The sequence below is a fragment of the Macaca fascicularis genome, chromosome 11 (genome assembly GCF_037993035.2).
Source record: "Macaca fascicularis isolate 582-1 chromosome 11, T2T-MFA8v1.1".
In the NCBI taxonomy this organism is placed as follows: domain Eukaryota; kingdom Metazoa; phylum Chordata; class Mammalia; order Primates; family Cercopithecidae; genus Macaca; species Macaca fascicularis.
The window spans coordinates 119,101,328-119,123,037 of NC_088385.1; the positions used below are offsets into that span (position 1 = coordinate 119,101,328).

General features: G+C 47.2%; 1 protein-coding gene across 10 annotated transcripts in view; it reads right to left on the reverse strand.

Moving 5' to 3' along the window:
- Nucleotides 1-21,710, reverse strand: part of HECTD4 (HECT domain E3 ubiquitin protein ligase 4) — a 226,425-nt gene that overhangs the window by 23,870 nt on the left and 180,845 nt on the right. For all 10 annotated transcript variants that reach the window (XR_012420694.1, XR_012420693.1, XM_074007934.1 and 7 more), the window contains 9 exons: nucleotides 21,445-21,581; nucleotides 18,461-18,621; nucleotides 12,375-12,556; nucleotides 10,799-11,004; nucleotides 10,392-10,522; nucleotides 9,889-10,094; nucleotides 8,110-8,289; nucleotides 1,821-3,127; nucleotides 688-895 (listed from right to left, as the gene is read on the reverse strand). Coding sequence is in view for 8 of the 10 variants with exons in the window: in XM_074007934.1 (XP_073864035.1) it covers nucleotides 688-895; nucleotides 1,821-3,127; nucleotides 8,110-8,289; nucleotides 9,889-10,094; nucleotides 10,392-10,522; nucleotides 10,799-11,004; nucleotides 12,375-12,556; nucleotides 18,461-18,621; nucleotides 21,445-21,581 (2,718 nt within the window). In the remaining 2 variants the exon portion in view is untranslated. The remainder of the gene's footprint in view (nucleotides 1-687; nucleotides 896-1,820; nucleotides 3,128-8,109; nucleotides 8,290-9,888; nucleotides 10,095-10,391; nucleotides 10,523-10,798; nucleotides 11,005-12,374; nucleotides 12,557-18,460; nucleotides 18,622-21,444; nucleotides 21,582-21,710) is intronic.

Genomic DNA, 21,710 nt, shown 5'->3' on the forward strand with positions numbered 1-21,710 from the left:
GAGGAATTAAAAAAAAAAAAAAGAAATTAGTGGGAAGGAGACAGAGTTTGCTCCACAAAAGAGCCACCAGAATGGCAAAAGGGCTGGCAAACGGGACTTCAGAGAAAAAAGGGCTGGAACTGTTTCTTTCCCAGGGGTCAGTTTACAAGAGAGAGGCATGAGCTGTCCTCAAGCATATGACCAAGTACTTACCAGCAATGTTCTAGCTGCATAGGACAGAACAAAATAAATACACTTGCACTTGAACCAGGGGAAGCCTGGCTAGACAAAAAGGAAAAAATGACTTGAATACAAGCCCACATTCAAGCCTGTTGCAGGCGGTACAAAGCCACCCCTGGTAGCCTCTCCAGCTGGAACACGGCAGGCCTGTGGCAGGGGCTGCCCCCATGGCCTTCAGCGCCCTGACAGCTGGGAGAGGAGGGGAACATTTCTTCTTTTCACATCATACAAAGATGCACACAATCAGCCCCTACTGGCAAACAATGGAGCCTCTTGTCCCATCTCCCCAACACTGTCTGAATTGTTTTCAAAATCTGCAACCCAGGAATAGCTGCCAAGTTCCTCTTTAATGCAAGATGTTAAAAATAGGGGACACTGGGGAGGACAGGAGATTTTAATGCAATTTTTTTCTGTGAGCCTAAAATTGCTCCACAAAGTCTACAGATTAAAAACAAATCCAGAACCCACCTTTAATTGACTTATCATTGAAATAATCTTCTAACCCTGGGCTCCCTTGAGTATCAAAGAGACTCTGATTTACTACAGACACGGTGAGAATCTCTTCGGTTGACATTTCCATCAATTCATCTTCACCATCCAAACTTGACAAACCAATCAAATCATTATTGTTAAATAAACTTGCTCGGATTTTCTCAATTTTGGCTCGGGATCTTATCTGTGTGAACAGAGAACAGGGTCAGGATTTGAGTAGCGTGACCAGGCATTCAGTGAGAGTGAACTTCTCCCTTCCACCTTTTCCTGGAAACTCTCTATTTGTCTGGAGAGATGTGAGAGCTGCCCGACTCCGGTGAGCTGGACCTCCTGGGAAACTTTCTCCCACAGGCCAGCAACAGCAACTTTTAGCAAACGACTCAACCTGAAATCTCGTCACTAAACCTCGGCTAGGTCTGTGGCTTGCCTCTGTTTCCCAGGGAGTAAAAATCCATGCCTAACTGAGGAAGTCCCCACGAAGGAGGATGATGGATTCAAAGAAGTGATTCTAGGAAAGAAACTAGCTGCTTGATCCTTGAACCCTCCTTGCAGAGCCTGCTGGGAGAGTATAACGCATGTCAGTTCCCTACCTGTATTGTTACGCAAAGGCACAGAAAGCCTTTGATGCAGGATTTCTAAACAGCGAGGCTTAAGAAATACATGGGATCCTGCAGTGGAACTATGACTCGCTAGCATGCAGGTTATCTGAAACTCAGAATCACCTGGGACAGAATGGCAAGCGTCTATCCTCACACTGCTCAGTGACCATCCCTCCTGCCAATGGCAACACCAAAAAGAACAAAAAGAACCCAAGGCTGCTCAAGAAGATGCGACGGGGCTGAGTCAGAATGCACCGATGGCAGCCACCCACCATGGAAGGCCAGGCCCTGAGCCCTCTGGCTCCCCTTTACTTCGTGATATGGGACTTGGTGTCACTCTTAGAGATGTCATCCCCAGCAGACTCATTGTGCTCATTCCAAGGGCTATCCCAGGGAGCCCCTGACTGCTCTACCATTACCTACTAGGAAATAAATTTGGAAGGTTTAAAGAGGCTTGGGGGATTGAAATGGGTCATGATTTAGTGGTTGCAGAGGCTTGAGAGCTGTTACCTCCACCACTGCGAAGCCTTTGATGGGGCGTGCCACTAGGGGCTGGTGGTCCAGGGAAGTTACTGTGTACATGGAGCCCATGTCTGACACCAAGGCCGTCTCTGCATTGTCCAGGGGCTCCCCCAGGCTGCCCAGGCTGCCCAGGCTGCCAGTGCTGCACAGGGAAATGTCCAGGCTCTCCTGGCTGGACACCACGTGGGGCTCCAACAGGCCCGGAGGGATGGGCAGCTCGAGGCCGGCAGGCAGCGGATCCACGGAGAGGTCGCTGACAGTTTGGGAGATGCCCTGGGAGCTGCAGATGGAAGCCTGGCTGGTGGAGGCAGAGGCGCTGATGCTCATGGCGGGGGTCAGGCTGCTGGACGTGCTGACTTCCATGCTGTCTGAGCCAGGGAAGGCCAGTGTCTTCTCGGGCTCAGCTTTCCCGTCCCCGCCCTCGGCCTTGTCTTTCGGCTTCTTGGGGTCTTCTTCCTGCAGCGGGATGTAGATCTCGTCTTTGAAGACCCCGCCGTGGGCGTTGCAGGCCTTGCGGATGGCGCCTCTGACTACGCCCTCGTCCAGGTGGGTGGGGATCCCGGAGATCACAAGCAAACGGCTGTGGGCGGTGGGGCCCACCAGGGCCTGGCAGGCATCAGCGATGGCGTCACTCGTCACGCCCAGCCCCTGTGGGTCCTTCCTGGTGAGGTGGCGGAGGATGATGAGCAGGGTGAGTGCGCGGTGGAACCACAGCATGTCCTCGGGCTTGCTGCCTCCGATGCTGAGCACAGTGGGGTCCGAGTCCACGGTGCGGGAAGACTGGCGCTTGCCCGACGAGGCGGCCTTTTCCCGCTTCATCTTGACTTTTTTCCTCTTGGAGAGGAGGCTGGGACTCTGCGGGGTCTGTCCTGGCGAGGACGAGGAGGAGGAGGACGAGTCACTGAGATTTGGGGCAGTCGCTGAGGTCACCCCGCTGGCTGTGACACTCATGTTAGTAGGCAGGGTCACTTCGGCCACCGCCAGGCACCCTTCCATGAGTGCATGAAAATACGTAGAGAACCTGCCCTGGTCGCCGGCCGCCGGGCCCCCGGATCCCCCACAGGTGCTGCCTGAGACCCAGTTCTGCGTCTCCTCATCGTACAGCTTGTGGAGCTCCGACTGCAAGGCCATCAGCATGGCCAGGCAGGGGTTCAGCTGGAGGGCGATTGAGGAGGACAGGCCAGCGGGGTGCCGCCTCTGCTCCAGAGTGTGCACAGTGCGCAGGAGCTCTGCCAGGAGATGGAAAACAAGCTCCTTCACACAGGCTGCCATGTCCGTGGTCCACAGGAAGTTTCCTGAGGCAAATGAAAATAGTAACAGTAATTACTATGCAGCACTGGCTACGTTCCAGGCCCCTCATAACAACTCTGTGAACAGAGACTGTGCAATTCGGTCCCTTCTTACAGATGGAGAAACAGAGGTTGGGAGGTGGAGGCCTGGCTGGAGGTCACACAGCTACTAGACAAAAGAGCTGGGATTCAGAGCTGAGGGGTCGGCCCCAGAGGTGAAGGCTTTGACCCTTGTGCCCAATGGCAGGGTGCCAGCAAAACACCATCATTTTCTGTCTCAAAAGGTTATGCAGCATGTTGGTGATAAGTCCCTAGAATAATGTTTCCCAAAGTACTGGATGCTTACTATGGGGCACACAAGCCAATTTTACCAAATGGCACTGAAACACACACTGAAACATTGTTCCTTTTAAACTCCTCTTTTAGTCCTGATTTTTGTCAACAAGAAAGCCTTACTTTGAGGGTGGTTTTTTTTGTTTGTTTGTTTTTTGAGACAGGGTCTTGCTCTGTCACCCAGGCTGGAGTGCAGTGGCACAATCATAGCTCACTGCTGCCTCAGCCTCCTGGGCTCAAGCGATACCTCACCCTGAGTAGCTGGGATTACAGGTGTGTGAGACCATGCCCAGCTAATTTTTGTATTATTATTTTTCTTTTGCAGAGACAGTTTTCATGGTTTTGCCATGTTGCCCAGGCTGGTCTAGAACTCCTGGGCTCAAGTGATCCTCCCACCTCAGCCTCCCAAAGCGCTGGGTTTACAGGTGTGTGCCACTGTGCCTGGCCATGAGGCTGGCACATTCTTTTTTTTTTTAATCTTTTTAAAAATTTAAATCATATTTTAAAAATACTTTATTTTTTTATTTTTTATTTTTTGAGAGTGAGTCTCAGTCTGTCACCCAGACTGGAGCGCAGTGGCATGATCTCAGCTCACTGCAACCTCTGACTCCTGGGTTCAAGCAATTCTCTGCCTCAGCCTCCCGCATAGCTGGGATTACAGGCTCCTACCATCATGTCCAGCTAATTTTTGTATTTTTAGTAGAGACAGGGTTTCATCACCTTGGTCAGGCTGGTCTTGAACTCCTGACCTACCTCGTGATCCACCCGCCTCAGCCTCCCAAAGTGCTGGGATTATAGGCATGAGCTACCGTGCCTGGCCTTCTTTAATAATTTTTGAAGCTACTTTGTTTTTGTTTGTTTGTTTGTTTTGTTTTGTTTGCTGAGACAGAGTCTGCCTCTATCACCCGGGCTGGAGTGCAGTGGCGTGATCTCAGCTCATTACCACCTCCGCCTCCCAGGTTCAAGTAATTCTCATGCTTCAGCATCCAGAGTAACTTGAATTACAGGCATGTGCCAGGACACCCAGATAATTTTTATATTTTTAGAAGAGATGGGGTTTCATCATGTTAGCCAGGCTGGTCTTGAACTTCTGGCCTCAAGTGGTCCGTGTGCCTCAGCCTCCCAAAGTGCTGGGATTACAGGTGTGAGCCACTGTACCTGGCCAAGGCTGGCATATTCTTTTTTGTTTTTTTGAGATGGAGTTGTGCTCTTCTTGCCCAGGCTGGAGTGCAATGGCGCAATCTTGGTTCACCACCACCTCTGCCTCCTGGGTTCAAGCAATTCTCCTGCCTCAGCCTCCCGAGTTGCTGGGATTATAGGCATGCACCACCACACCCGGCTAATTTTGTATTTTTAGCAGAGACAGGGTTTCTCCATGTTGGTCAGGCTGGTCTCTAACTGCTGACCTCAGGTGATTCACCCGCCTCGGCCTCCCAAAGTGCTAGGATTATAGGTGTAAGCCACTGTGCCTGGCCGGCTGGCATATCCTTAAGAGAAAGTGGGCCAGAGTCCCAGAGCCTTTGACAGGGAACAGTATTCAGCTAGATTTTTGTGACGGCAACTCTTTTCTTTGAATGTATGTATGTATGTATGTATGAATGGATGGACAGATGGACTGATTGACTGATTGAGACAGGGTCTCATTGTGTTGCCCTGGCTGGTCTTGAACTCCTGGGCTCAAGTCATCCTTTTGCCTGAGCCTCCCAAAGTGCTGGGATTACAGGTGTGAGACACCAGGCCCAGCCTGTATTTATTTTTATGGGCACCTTTTAGTTATGCCAATGGATACTAATTTTGTATTTAGAGAAGTGATGTAAAGGTTTTCTTTTTTTTTTTTGAGACAGAGTCCCGCCCTGTCACCCAGGCTGGAGCGCAGTGGCGTGATCTCGGCTCACTGCAAGCTCCGCCTCCTGGTTTCACGCCATTCTTCTGCCTCAGCCTCCCGAGTAGCTGGGACCACAGGCGCCCGCCACCATGCCCGGCTAATTTTTTGTATTTTCAGTAGAGAAGGGGTTTTACCGTGTTAGCCAGGATGGTCTCGATCTCCTGACCTCGTGATCCACCTCGGCCTCCCAAAGTGCTGGGATTACAGGCATGAGTCACCGTGCCTGGCCAAGGTTTCCTTAAAACTAAATTTAAGTTTTAAAAAAGGAGGAGTTGATTGCAATAAAAACTGTTAAATAAATAAATGCTGGCTGGGTGCAGTGGCTCATGCCTGTAATCCCAGTATTATGGGAGGCCAAGGCAGGTGGGTCACCTGAGGTCAGGAGACTGAGACCAGCTTGGCTAACATAGTGAAATCCCGTTTTTACTAAAAATACAAAAAAATTAGCTGGGCATGGTGGCAGGCGCCTGTACTCCCAACTACTCAGGAGGCTGGGGCAGTAGAATCACTTGAACCCAGGAGGCAGAGGTTGCAGTGAGCTGAGATCATGCCACTGCACTCCAGCCTGGGTGCAGTGGATCATGCCAATGCACTCCAGCGAGACTCCATTTCAAAAAAATAAAATAAGTAAGTAAATAAATGCTGATAGGCACAATTTGTGGACATGGCAACAATCATACAATGGTGGCATGATAATGACTGAAGTTTGGGAAACACTGTCTAGGACCACACGTTTGTGCCAAGGTCTCCTTCGTACCAGACGCGTATCTTACATTCACACATACCCTGGATCTGAGTGGAAAGAGAGAAAGCTCATGTACGTAAGACACGATTAGGGATCATGAACATCTAAAGCCTGCATCCCACTGAGCCAGCTGAGCCCTCACCCTGCAAAAGAGCGAACTGCAGTTTGCTACATCCAGATGGCTCTTGTACAGGATAAAAGATTATTGGCCGGGGAAATCCCAAGGGCCTGCTGAAGCTGACTTATTAAGTCCAGCACCTACCAACGAGGGGACCAAGCTTCCTGCTCTCTCAGGACTGACATTGCTTGCGAATTCTGGTTGGAAACAAGTTTGTGACTGTCCTGGAACATGGGCTCTCATAGAACCTTCACAGAGGACAGGTGTCCATGCTCCCCTCTCCACTGGGGCACAGGGCTAGGCCCTCAGATGCTAGAACTATTCACGTCACCTCCGCTGTCCTTGCTTTACCGTTTAGCATTCATGTAAGATGACCTTGGAGATAGTTCTTCACCAAAATTATACATGGCAGCCTATGAGCTGAAACTCATTCTCAGACAGTGTTCCCGCTTATGTTCCCCCTATTCACTCCCTGGGTGTTTTTCATCTTTTTTGCAGAGAAAGGGTCTGGCTATGTTGCTTCATATCCTGAACTCAAGCGATCCTCTTGCCTCAGCCTCTCAAAGTGCTGGATTACAAGTGTGAGTCACTGCACTCGGCTCTCCTAGGGTGTATGAAAGAATTTGACTTGGTTGCCAACATTTAAAAATTGAGAAATTCACATCGACATTTGGATTCCTGGATTTTCTTGAAATAAGAAATTACGGTTCTGGCAGGAGCAGGGCCATGTTCTCCTGTAGCAGTGGGTGACAGGACACGTGTTCTCTGTGCCTCCGGCTCACCAAAGTCCCCCTGCCAACTTTCCTCTTTATTTCCCTCATTTAGCTGATCTGTTTGAACCCTGAAGGCACTGAAGGCATCCGAGTGTGCAACGTTTTCTGTTTTGAGATGGAGCTTCACTCTTGTTGCCCAGGCTGGAGTGCAATGGCGCAATCTCAGCTCACTGCAACCTCTGCCTCTTGGGTTTCAAGCAATTCTCCTGCCTCAGCCTCCTGAGTAGTTGGGATTACAGGCATGCACCACCATGCCCGGCTAATTTTTTGTATTTAGCAGAGACAGGGTTTCATCATGTTGGTCAGGCTGGTCTCATACTCCTGACCTCAGGTGATCCACCCACCTCAGCCTCCCAAAGTGCTGGGATTACAGGAGTGAGCCACCACGCCCGGCCGAGTGTGCAATGTTTTCTTCCCTGCAACATCATGAAAAAATTTAAAAAATACAGAAAGCCTGAAGAAATTATACAGTAAATACCTGTGTACTTACCAGCTAGATTCCACCATAAACATGTTGTGTATTTGCTCTACTACATGTCTATCTACCCCTCTCTTCATCCACACACCCATCTTAGTTTTTGATTATTTCAAAATAAGTTGTAGACATCTGTATGCTTCCTCCCTACACACTTAAAGAGGTATATCATTAATTAAAGTTTAATATTTATTTAGAACTTGTTTAGGTAAATTTGCATATGGTAAAATGCACAACTTTTACATTTATCATTCCATGAGTTTTGCAACCTTCTTGACCCTTTGAGGACCTATGCAGTTATAACCTTTGATTTTGCAACATTGTTCATTTCCACACCACCCTTCACCCCTAAAGTTATAATAATGGCGTATACTTCTGTTTTAAAGTAAAGTGGATAAAGTTAATCTTATTTTCGTCGTTCGTTAGTTGCCACTCCTCAAAATAATGAAAATACCTGACAAATCATGGATTTGGGAGTCTAGGTTGTACCTTAAGATCTATTCCCCAAGCCCACTTCAAACGACAGCAATCTGAAGGAGGCTGCAGCTGCCTGGGTTACCTGTGGCCACTCCCTGCACCAGCTGGCAAGCTCCTTCCTCAGGCACCATGCCGGCTCCACCCACACCCTAGATTCCGATCCCCAGGGAAGGCAGCCTCACCTAGCAGCTCCACCACCTGCAGGAGGACGGATGTCGGAATGGTGTCAGGCTCATCTTCGGACTTCCCTTCACTGTCCTCTGATTTCCAGGACAGCAGCTGCTCTGCGAAGGCCATAGCCAGTGGGAACTCCAGGGGCAAGGAATGTAACACCAGAACCGCTCCAGGAGGTGGAGACACCCCTGCAAGAAGCACCCAGGAGGAAAGCAGGTGATTGGCAGCACCTGACCCAAATAAGCCTCACAAAAGATCCTGCCGGGTGTGCACGCAGAAACAGGGCTGGAGAGCCCACCCACTCATCTGCTCCAGGATGAGGACACATAACTCCCGACACTCCGGACAGCGGGCTGCAGGGACACGAGGAGATGGAGGCTATCCCTCCAGGGAGTCCTCTTACTGGGGTGGATTCAGCAAATGCGACAAAGGGCAGAGATGAGAACAGAGGACACGCACTTGTCATTCAGTTAGATACCAACTAGAACGGGGACAGTAAGTAACACTTTAAAAGATGCCTCACTGGGATATTCCCAGCTTGGTAAAGAAATAATCAGTCCTTTGGTATGGCTGCAATCCCACTAAGACCATTATGCTTATACAGTGGACCAGCAAGGGGTCCCCAAGACTTAAGACTACTGGCACCTTGGGTTTTGATTATCTTATCACCTTTTGTCACTGCCGTGGCCTACGTGTGACCAAAGCTGTCTACGGTGAAAGGAAGAAGGTCCAAGGCTTGATCCCCCTCACATCCTGCACTGCACCCCAAGCCCCTCTATAAACACCAGTCAGACAGAAGCCAGGGCATCAGAGGGCTTTGGACAAGTCAGAAGCAAACCACATTAGCTTGTGTACTCTGGGGTGAATGTTTACATGGTGATAATTGTGGAATGACAGAGATCCTCTGTTTTAAATGTAAAGTTTAAAATATAGCTAGTATAGGCAAAATACTATGAAAAACAGACTCTAATAAAAAAGACCATAAAGTTGTTTAGCAATGACCAAATCACTTAAGAAATGTCGTTTCATTTCATTCCCTAAGATGCAGTGTCTTAAGGACTGGGGCTGTGGAGAAGCCCAGGCCTGTTATTTTGGCTAAAAGTTCATATATGTTTTCTGTCTCTGGCAAACACGTGTCAGTCTTTTCCTGTCAAGCATGCCAAGAAGGAGCAGTGCAGGCCTGTGACAAGGATTTCCTTTCTTTTCTGTGCATACTCAGATACAGAGCCAGCGGGCCCTGGTGCATACAGAGGACAGGCAGTGACAGCTTCAGGGCATGTGGAGGCAGAGCCCTCATCTAACTCTAAAACCATGGAGGCTTCAAAAAAATGCCCAGGAGATGAGAGCAATCGAGCTTCCAGTTAGATGAGGAGCAGACGCTCACAGTGGCCAGTGCCCCAGTGAGCCATGTTGAGAATTTGGTTAATGAGAACTCAAGGAATGGCAACTGGGATTATCATAGCCTGAGTCAGCTGTAAGGTTGTGATTGCTCTGGTTATATCATTCTAAACAGACACATCTCAGCACACACTTGTGAAAAGAAACGAAATCTCCAATGTACTCTGGACAGCATCTGCCAGGCGTTCCCTAGGTAGGAAAGATAAGTCTTTTAATTTACTGCCTCTAAAAGAAACAGCAGTTTCTTCTAGAAGAAGTCCCAAGAAGTCCTATTCTTTATCAATAGGAATTGGAAAATGCAAGGTACACAATTCATTATAGCTTCACAAAGAAGGCAAGCGGAGAATGACTCCAGCTGTTCTCATCACGACAAGCTGCTGGAGACTCACCCAGTTTGATGTGGACCCTGTCTGTGGAGAGGACCACAGAGGGGTACTGGTCAGCGGTGGGGGGAGGTGCAAGCCCAGTGTTGGCCGGGGATGCGTCCCGTGGGTAACAGGCGGCCTCAATGAGGTTCAGCTGGCCATTTCGCTTCACTTTGTGGCCGAGGCCGTATACAAGCACCCGTGCCCATGGCGCCTTGTACAGAGAGGAGCTGAGAAAGAGGGATGGGTGGGTGTTAATACAGGGTCTAGCCACGCACATGGGGACAGGCAGCATTGCCTTCTCACCAGGGGACATTAGATGAGAACTGGGCCCAAGTCATTTCCACCATACTTTAGAAGGTCATTCTTTATAGACTAATTCCCCAAACACAGAAATATGAAGAGAACTGTAAGTCATTTGCATTAAAGAATCAAAGTGATTTGAATTTTTTTCCTTGGTCAGTTTCACTAGAATTTATTTAGCTTTCCTCTCTCCATCACCATCTTCTTGAGAACAGGCAACTTACTCTTTGCGGAATCCAGATTGACTTTCTTTACAAGACACAACAACAAAAGCTGCCCCAGGGAAATTCACGTCCATGTTGACTTTGGATTCGGAAATTGGGAACTCTTCGGAGGGGAACTGCTCTGGTGCTGTCTGCAAAGAGACATTGAATAAGGAAAGCCACGGGCTAAACATAGGGACAGCATTTCCTCTTCTCATCTCACATGGCCCAGGAAAGCAGCCAAACGACTAAATAGCCCTCTGGAAGGAAGCAACCTACAGATGAGATAAAGCAGAAGAGCTTCTAGGAAAAGGAAATTGAGAGGAATGGGGACTTGGAGGGGAAGGAGAGTCATTTTCAGCAAGCCAGTGAGACTCCCAGTAAAAAACGGTAACCACACTGCAGGAACATGAGCTTTAGACTTCTACCTGCAGGAAAGAGCAGATCTGTTTCGTCAGCTCTAAAAGGCTCTCCTCGCCCTGGTGCAGGGTCCGGGTGATGGCCACGTTGAGCCACTCTCTCACTGTCTGGGAGTTGCCCTGGTAAAAGAGGTCCGTGGCGGAGCAGTTCTGGGAATGGATGCAATGCTGTAAAGACTGCGCCAGGAGGATCGAGCTGGAGCTGATGGTGCCGTCTGGGGACGGAAAGGAAACAGAAGTTGACAAGAATCAAAGCAGCCAGTAGCTGCGAGAGTCTAAGTAACAGACAATGAATAACCCATCCAGAAACCCCAGATGGGAGGGTTATCCTGGATATGATGTCCTGGATAACAGATGCCGGCAATCAGATCCTCTGCTTTAGGATGGTGGAGGGGGACCCAGGAGATCAATGGGCATCATACTTTTGCTTTCTTTTCAGCTGTGAAACTGTTTCCTAAAATAAAATCTAAAGAGAGGCCCAGGTCTATGAAATATATCAAATGGGGCTGCTTGGATCCAGGGGTTCCTAGAGCCTGATCTGTCTGACTACCCTGGCCCGCCCTCGCAGGGTACCTCAGGGCAGAGCCTGTAGAGAAGCTTGTTAGATCATCATGGCAAAGCTTCTGCCACCACACTTGATGCTTTCCAGGTATGTTTCAGGGCATCTAAGTTCTTGGGGTGGGCTGTGGACCCCAGGTGCTCATATGGGCCAGTAGAGATGTAGGGCATACATGCCCTGGCTGGGTGGGACCCCACAGTTGTCAGCTGGAGGGCAGCTACCCAGGATGCTGACTGAGCTCAGAATGCTATCTGCAAGTGAGCTTTGAGGGGTGCCCCCTGCCTGCCTCACCTCTGTTTTTTTTTGAGAGAGAGAGTCTTGCTCTGTTGCCACGTTGGAGTACAGTGGCACAGTCTCGGCTCACTGCAACCTCCGCTTCCTGGGTTCAAGTGATTCTCCTGCCTCAGCCTCCCGAGTAGCTGGGGACTACAGGCACCCACCACTACGCCCAGCTAAGACCTCTTGTTTCCATCTTAGTTGCTGGGAGATCAAGGGGGCAGGTCAGAGGCTGAGATGCCAGGGGAAGACAGAAAGGGCCCCTCAGTCCTGGACAGGGCTGAGGGCAGACTCATCACCTGGCATTCACTGGGTAGCAGACACAGCCCTCATGCCAAGGGCTGACCTTTGGAACAGCCTCACCAGAACTTATGATGAACCAAATAGGTCTGCTTTGGAGGACGCTGATGACAGGAACATTCCCTTTCTTTCTAATGTCAAATACACTGTCTGTGGCAACAATACAGTGACTTGGCTTCATAAATAATACTTAATTTTCTTTGATCCACAATTATTCTGGGAAACTCGATGAATGCTTAACAGAGTAATGACTCAAGAGAGTAATCCATTACATTTTTCAAAGAGTGAGAAAGCCCTGCCAGGAGAATCCCAGTTCCTGGGTGCAATTTCTCACATGAGCCTATGCGCACAATGAGGCACTTCTTGCCCTCACGCGGGGAATGACTACACTATGCGCAGCACCCGCCTGGTGCTGAGTTCCAGAGTGACAGCAGCAAAGCCAAGTTTTACCTGGGAGGGGAGGCGCGAGGAGCTGATTGGACAGCAGCTGCAGGTGCTCCAGGGTAATGTCCCGGATGGCAGGGATGTGGAAGAGGCGGGTGAACAAGTGAGGCAACTTGGGGGCGAAGATATTGAGCAGGGCCATGCGGCAGTACAGCCTGGCCAGCGCAGCCTCGCAGCGCAGCAGCTCCCTGCAAGGGAAAAGGTAGGTGAGATGCTCAAAGCCCTGATGCTCCGGCCCCCATACTGGGACCAGGCCGCAGGTTCTGAAGGGAGAGGATCCCATCTCAGGCTTCTCTTCCAGCCTGATGTTCCAAACCCTAAGGGAGTCACTTGAGTTTTAAACAAAAGTCACATTGAGTTATATTGTTAAGTTTGATTTTTCCCAGCTCAAAAAAGTACTGTAGGGAAAAAAATAAAAATACACGTCCACACAAAAATTTGTACATGTATGTTTTTTGCTTTTTTTTTAAATTTGAGACAGAGTCTCACTCTGTCGCCCAGGCTGGAGTGCAGTGGCACGATCTTGGCTCACTGTAAGCTCTGTCTCCCAGGTTCATGCCATTCTCCTGCCTCAGCCTCCGAGTAGCTGGGACAACAGGCTCCCGCCACCACACCCGGCTAATTTTTTGCACCTTTGGTAGAGATGGGGTTCTACTGTGTTAGCCAGGACGGTCTCGATCTCCTGATCTTGTGATCCGCTCGCCTCGGCCTGCTAAAGCACTGGAACCACAGGCGTGAGCCGCTGCGCCCAACCCACATGTATGTTCATAGTAGCATTATTCATAATAGCCAAATAGTGATAAGAACTCAAGTGTCCATTAACTCAATGGTAAGTCTATACAATGGAGTATTATTCAGCCATCAAACAGATGAAAGACTGACACATGCCACAACAGGAATAAACCTTGAAACATCATGTTCAGTGAAAGACACCAGATACAAAGGGCCACATATTGGACTCCATTTCTGTAAATTGTCCAGAGGAAAATGCAGATAAATAGAAAATAGATTGGTGGTTGCCAGGAGATGGTAGGAAAGGAGGAAGGGAAGTAACTGCTATGGGTATGGGGTTTCTTTTGGGGTGATAAAAATGTTCTAAAATTGATTGTGGTAATGGTTGGACGACTTTGTGAATATAATAAAAACCACTGACTTGTGTACTTTAAATGGGTGAATTGTATGGTATGTGAATTATATCTCAATAAAGCTATTACAAAAATACCATTGTGGGCATTTTTTTAATGTGATAAATCTGTGAAGTGATCGGCATTCAACTTGAATAACAGCTCATTAGTGCCTAAGCACATCTTACGGGGCCAGGTGCAATGGCTTACACTTGTAATTCTAGCACTTTGGGAGGCCAAGGCAGGAGGATCACTTGAGTTCAGGAGTTTGAGACCAGCCTGGGTAACATGGTGACACTCCCTCTCTACAAAAAAATAGAAATCGCCCTGTAGTCTCAGCTACTTGGGAGGCTGAGGTGGGAGGACTGCTGAGCCCAGTAGTTGGAGGCTGCAGTGGGCTATGACTGTGCCACTGCACTCCAGCCTGGGTGACAGAGCAAGACTGTTTCTAAAAAACAAAAACCTAGGCCCCAAACTCACTCTGAACCCACGGGGGTCATTTGATATTCCTACTGACTCTAATTAAATTTAATGTTGGTATATCATAATTCAAATTTAGGTGTAATGGCAATTAAAGAAACAACCCCACATGGAACACTTGATGAGTGTATGTGTGAAGTGAAGATAAACAAAAAGAAGGCAGCTAAGAAACTACATCGTAGGTGGTTTCTTCCTTATCAACACCAGTCTCTGTGGTTCTCATGCCAGGATGAATAATAAACACACTTCTCCTGTCTCCTCCCTCCTTGGAAGCCCATGTGTTCACTGCATTAACAAAGCACATTAGGACAATGGCAGCAAAACTGGTAAGGACTGAATGGGCAAGCTGAGAACTCCACGGTTCTCCCCATGGCTTTCACCTCAGACTTTATAGGCCAAAGTTACCAGGGACAGAACTGCTTGTTTTGTTTTCTTGGGCTTTTTTGAGATGGGTCCTGTTGCCCAGACTGGAGTGCAGTGGCGTGATCATAGCTCACTGCAGCCTTGACCTCCCAGACTCAAGCGATCCTCCAGCTTTAGCCTCTTGAATAGCTGGGACTACAGACATGTACCACTGCTCCTAGCTATTTTTTTCTTATTTTTGTAGAGACACGGTCTCTCTCTCTCTCTCTCCTTTTTTGAGATGGGGTCTTGCTCTGTCACTCAGGCTGGAGTGCAGTGATGTGACCTCGGCTCACTGCAATCTCCGCCTCCCAGGTTTAAGCGATTCTCCTACCTCGGCCTCCCAAGTAGCTGGGATTACAGGCGTGTGCCACCATGCCTGGCTGATATTTGAATTTTTAGTAGAGACGGTGCCTTACCATGTTGGCTAGGCTGGTCTCGAACTCTTGACCTCAAGTGATCTGCCCACCTCGGCCTCCCCAAGTGCTGGAATTACAGGTGTGAGCTACTGTGCCCAGCCGAGACAGGGTCTCTCTATGTTGCCCAGACTGGTCTTGAACTCCTGGGCTCAAATGATCTTCCTTCTTCGGCCTTCCAAAGTGCTAAGATTACAGGTGTGAGCCACCGCGCCTGGCTATGAGCTTGCTTCGCTTCTGACCTGCAGCCCCGGTTTGGACACTGTGCACTGCTAATGCCTCTGAAGCCACTGCTGCTCTAGCCTCTGTTTTCCAAAATCCTCTTTATTTATTTATTTAAAAAAATGTTTGAGACAAGGTCTTGCTCTGTTGCCCACGTTGGAGGACACTGGTAATCACGGCTCACTGCAGCCTTGAACTCCCGGGCTCAAGCAATGCTCTCGCCTCAGCCTCCCACTTAAATAGCTGGGACTATAGGTGTGTGCCACCAGGCCAGCTCACCAAAGTCTTCTTTAAAACCACTGTGACCGCTTTAGCACAGAAAACAATCTTGATGAAAATCTGTGCTGGGACCAGAAATCCAACCACTGAATGATCACACAGATCTGCATGGCATGTTTCCTATGTCTTCCAATACCAAGACCACCGCAGTAACACCGAGTAAACGTCCTACACTTGTAAGTTGACTGTAACTCTACAAGGACTTTCTTGCCTTCTCTCTCAGTTGCTAGTCAGCAGTCAACAGGTTTCATCTATCAAAGATGTTTGCTAAAAAATATGACCAAAAGACTTATTAAATAAAGCTTTAAAAGCTTTTAATTACCATGTTGACATTCAAGCATGTATGTCTTCTTAATAATACCATGTTGATATTCAAGCGTGTATGTTTGGGGACCTTTTTCAGCATCTGTTTTGGGTCTACAGTGTGTGTCAGGGCCTAGCTTAGGCACTGGGGACTCTAGCAACCTCTGCCTCCTGGGATCAAGTGATTCTCATGCCTCAGCCTCCTGAGTAGCTGGGACCATCAGCACATGACAACAGACCCGGCTAATTTTTGTATTTTTAGTAGAGTTGGGGTTTCACCTGTTGGCTAGGCTGGTCTTGAACTCCTGGCCTCAAGTGATCCACCCACCTTAGCCTTCCAAAGTGCTGGGATTACAGGTGTGAGCTGCCGCACCCAGCCCACAAGAACAAACTTTAACAAACAAGTAAAATAACAGCAGTAAAAATGTCAGGTCCTGGGAAAGCATTAAAATACTGTAGTTTCCTGACAAAGAGCGCCTGGACAGTCACCTCAGACAGTGAGGGCAGAGCTTTTTGAAGAGGTGAGAATTCACTGAGATCTGAATCACAGAATGAGACAGTCAGGGGGAACTCGGGCCATCCCTAAGGAAGAAGCACACTAGCTGTGTGAGCACCACAGATGAGGGGCTGCCAAGCTCAGAGGCTCCTGTGGGGTTTTGTGAGGCAGGTTAGGGTTTGAATGTACTCGATGGGAAGGTGTGCATTAGAGGAGGGAGAACTGATTTCTGTGTCTAAAAGATCACTCCAGCTGTTGTGGAGAGGAGAGCCGAGGCCTGGGCTGTTGTGGTGGAGGTGGGAATGGAGACATGTGCAGATGGGGACATATTTTGGAACAGTCAATGGCACTTGCCGACAGCTCTCTTGAGGAAAAAGGATGGCTCATGGCGCCCCTTCCAGATATGGGGAGGCCAGTGGTAGAGGAGATTTTGGGGAAAAATTCAGATTCCACCTCACACACTAAATTTTAGGGGCTTATGAGATTATTTGTGAGTTAAGGGTCAACAAAACCGTATCCTTGTCTACCTCAGAACTGCCTTTGGTTAAGCTGTTTTAAAGTCAGTTCTTCTGAAAACGTGACAAAGAATGTCGGCAACATCACAAGGCACTGCTTATGATACTAGTGACCCCTCACAGGCAAGCTGTGTCTAAATGGGGAGGACTGTGAAGAACATTCTTGGTGGGAAGCCACAGCTTTGAGGCTTCTGGAGCATGGCGATGCCTGTAACTGGGCATGCCTCTTGCTGAAATCCCTGGAAGTCATGCCTGTGGAGTGTTCACAAGATATATCAGCTTGGATTAGGACATGGGGCTGTTCAGTCACTGGCTGCAGGAGCCCTGCCGTGGGACATTTCTCCTTCACACTGGAGTTGACACTTGGGTAGGTAGGTGGGGTCAGTAGGTAGGGTCAGGGAATAGCCCGTGAACTTCTATGGGGATGACTGTGAGGACCCCTGTTGAAGAAACATTCGTGATGTTGCCTGTGGTATGCCTACTTCCTGTCCTGTATCTTGCTAAGTAAAGCTAAGAAGGTCACGTGTGACCTGTTTTGGTCTTGTGAATTTGACTCATTGAACTTAAGATCACCCAAACGCTGCAATGCAATCTCAAGCGGAGATGGTCTATCTCAAGAGGTCTTGCCGTCTAGATAAACATATCTGAAGTTCCAGTGAGTGATGAGAGCTGGTGATACACTCAACCTGGTTCAAAATTGTCAACATCACGAGAAATTGTGATGGCTAATGGATGAACAGCATGAAAAATAGTTTCTGGAAATTTTTATTAGAGAACTCCATTTATTATTATATTTTTCTCTGAATTATTGCAAGAAATTTTAAGATGGAAAGGAATAATTCTCAGGGGAATTGGTAATGGTGACTATGAGGGAGCTTTGCCAGATCTTTATGTTTCAGCCCACTGAGGGCAGGCACATGCCTCGAACACCTTCTCTTCTCTTCTGGAAGCCTGCATGGTGCTAGGCCCATAGAAAGCACTCAAGCAATACCTGATCAGCTTCACAGGGAAAGGAGCTTACACTGTATCTGGACATCTTCTTACCTTTTCTTGACTTGCTTTACTCTCTGTAACTTACTCCACGACGCTCTTCCAATCTGTGGAATGTGATGGCTATTCATCCATTAGCCATCACAAATTCTCACGATGTTGACAATTTTGAACCAAGTTGAGTATATCTCCAGTTCTCATCTCTCACTGGAACTCCAGATACGCTTATCTGTCTAGATGGCAAGACCTCTTGCTGTCTCCGTTTAAGACTGCATTGCAGCGTTTGGGTGGTCTTAAGTTCAATGAGTCAGTCAATCTCTAGCTATCCAGTAGTCCCTCCAAATCACAGCAGTGTGCATGTTGCATAAGCCAGATGATTCTAGATCCCCCAACTTTTTTTTTTTTTTTGAGACAGTCTCCCTTTGTTACCCAGGTTGGAGTGCAGTGGCACAATCTCAGTTCACTGCAACCTCCGTCTCCCGGGTTCAATAGATTCTCCTGCCTTAGCCTCCAGAGTAGCTGGTATTACAGGTGCCCATCACCAAGATCGGCTAATTTTTGTATTTTTAGTAGAGATGCTATTTCACCAGGTTGGCTGGGCTGGTATCAAACTTGTGACCTCAAGTGATCTGCTCACCTGGGCCTCCCAAAGTGCTGGGACTACGGGCCTGACCTACCATGCCTGGCCCCTAGATCCCCAGACTTTTCTTCACACCTCCTGCAATTTTGCTGTTATCTTTATTAGCTGCCTTCTCTAAGTGTTAGCTTTGAAGGAAAAACTTTCTTGCCAAGGATAAATGGTACATGTGGTAGAGTGAGGTTGGTGGAGTTCTGTGACCCAGTAGAAAGAAGGGCCCAACTGTACCTGTGAATTTGAAGGTTGGTATTGTCCAGTGTGACCAGCCCATTGGTGGCAGTCCTTCGGTAGCCTGCTGGGGGCCTTTCCAACATATCAATGGGATACCAGTATCGCACCAGCACACCTTCACTGCGGAGGTATGTTTCTACCTGCACCAATTCATTCACCTACAATAGGAAAAGAAAATGTCTGTTTGTGCTGTTTGCTTTTGTTTTCCATGTGTACGTGTGTGTGTGTGTGTGTGTATGTGTGTGTATTTTTAGTCCAGGCTTTTAGGTATTATAATCTGTAACTAATTGCAATTTCATAGACAAAACAAATGAAAGAGAATTCACAATACATTGTTGAAACACATAAGTAGTCTTATTATTATATAAACTTGCTATATGCTTTTCTAAGAAAATAACAAAATAACAAACATCAGAAATCAGAGATCTTATTTTTTTTTTTGAGATGGAGTCTCACTGTGTCATCCAGGCTGGAGTGCAGTGGCGTCATCTTGGCACACTGCAGTCTCCGCCTCCCAGGTTCAAGAGATTTTCCTGTCTCAGCCTCCCGAGTAGCTGGGACTAAAGGCACCCACCACTGTGACCAGCTAATTTTTGTATTTTTAGTGGAGACGGGGTTTCACCATGTTGGCCAGGCTGGTCTTAAACTCCTTTCCTCAAGTGATCCACCTGCCTTGGCCTCCTAAAGTGCTGGGATTACAGGCGTGAGCCACCATGCCCAGCCAGGAATCACAGAGATTTTAAATGAATTCTTAAATATAAATGTGAATTAATGACATACTAGAAAGGCCAAAAGCCAGTTATTTAAAAAACAAAAAAAAACTTCAATCAAAATAAAAACAGTATAAGATAATATATACATAAACACACACACAACCAGACTAATATATATCTCTATATATTTATACATATGTATAACCAGACTATAGCAATAAATGCTAGTTTCATGCTATTGATTTAGTCTAAGTTCAAAGACATCTGCTTAGTACTGAGTGTTTTAGTTTTTCCATACCAGATGGAAAATTTTAATTGATACAATAAAGATTTTCAATGTAATCATAAGTTAGCAATTTAAAGAGAATAGTGCTATATTTCCAGCACACACTGTTGCTAGGTAAAATTTATGTTCATTGTTTTTATGTTAATAATATCTTAAAAGGAGAGAATCTGTCTGATCTCTCTATTTTATTGCTAGGAACATAAAAAGTAAGCTCATACATATGCATTTTGGATGCAAATACCAATGCAATTTTCATTTAGGGATTATTAAAATGGAGAGAAATTACCATAGAAACAACAGAATTATTACTATAAGGACATTTCTATTTTTCTAACTTTTATTTTCACACATTTAGATTGCTCAAAAATATCGTCAGTAATGTATTTTCTTATAATCAGAGTCAGAAGTTTGCATCAGAAGGCAGTGGGAGATTAACAGTATTATTGATGGAATTTTCCATTTGAAAGTTCACCTCAGTGACCACCAGTCAATAGCCCCTCTAAACAAATTTAATGAGTTAAATTACATTCTGACAAAATAGTCAGATGATGTAATTTTTTTTTTTTTTTTTGAGACAGAGTCTTGCTCTGTTGCCCAGGTTGGAGTGCCATGGCATGATCTCGGCTCACTGCAACCTCTGCCCCTGGGGTTCAAGCGATTCTCCTGCCGCGGCCTCCCAACTAGCTAGGATTACAGGTTTGCACCACTATGCCCAGCTAATTTTTGTATTTTCAGAAGAGATGGAGTTTCGTCATGTTGGCTAGGCTGGTCTCAAGCTCCTGACCTCAATTGATCCACCTGCCTCGGCCTCCCAAAGTGCTGGGATTACAGGCATGGGCCACCGCACCTGGCCTAAAGACGTACATTTTTTCAAGGTAAATTTCAAAGCATTAATGGAATCTAATATCATCTGTATCTCTCTAGACAGATACCAAAGTTTATATCTATACAGTGATTGATAATATTAATATTTTATCAGAGACTCTCAGGCTTGATCTGTGTATTATTTCACCAGTTTTTCCTGCGTAGGAAGCTTCTCAAATACAAGGATGTGCATGCAACCTCAGAATCACAGTCATGGCTTTCAAACAGAGTCTCTTTTCAAAAGAAAGCTCTGGCCTTGTCCTCTCTCACTCTCTTACTTCTCTGCCCCCACCCCTAAAAGTCCTAGCTGTGTTCTAGGAGAGAGCTTTGCAAAATGGAGGAGGAAACTACTGATCCAGTTTAATACACTCATTTTACAGATACAGAAATTGAGGCTGAGAGAATCAGTGAGATGACGTAATCAAAATGACACAACTTTTTTTTCCCTTTGGAGAGAGGGACTTACTCTGTTGCCCAGGCTAGAGAGCACTGACGCCATCACAGCTCACTGCAGCCTTGACCTCCCAGACTCAAACAATCCTCCCACCTTAGCCTCCCACATACCTGGGACTACAGATATGCCCACCATGACTGGCTAATTTTTTGCAATGACAGGGTCTCACCATGTTGCCCAGGCTGGTCTCGAACTCCTGGGCTCAAGTAATCCTCCCTTCTCGGCCTCCCAAAGTGCTGGGATTACAGGCATGAGCCCCATGCCCAGCCTATTTCTTTGATTTGTGTCTCTATGACCATCATGACAATGACAGATCAACCATTCATCAAGGACAATGGGGACTTTTCCCTGGGAACTTAGGTAGATACAATGCAGGAACAGTCTGAACGTGTCAGACAGAAAATAATGGTAGAGGTGGTGTGGTCTGAAGGCACTGACAGCTTTGAGACTGGACAGCCTACTATCTACTGTCAGCCCTGATCTGAGTCCCTGAGGAAAGCTCAGGCAAGTCAATTGGCATTAGAGCATTTTTGCTTTGTGTCTTCATCCTTGATTTGAAGAGAAACTTATCTGTATAATCATTTTTTAAGGTACTTGAGAATCTGGGCATGACAGCCTCAGTATACATAAAATAGCTTATTAATCAGAATGGCTGTTCACTCACTGAATCAACATCTAAGACGACTCCATGAAGCCCAAAGGTTTTCAGCATCCCTCGGATGGCAAATTTTGGCAGAGCAGTTCCAACAGCACTGCTGGCTACATTATTGCTGTCTGGAGAGCGGGTTACTACTGTGAGACCTGAGGAGTGTAGAGGGAGAAGTTTTTCAGGAAAAAGTACCACTGCATCTGGGTTCTTACATTTAGCATCTAAAATAGCTCTCCGGATAAAAATAAAATAATAAAATAAAATGAAATAAAATAGCTCTA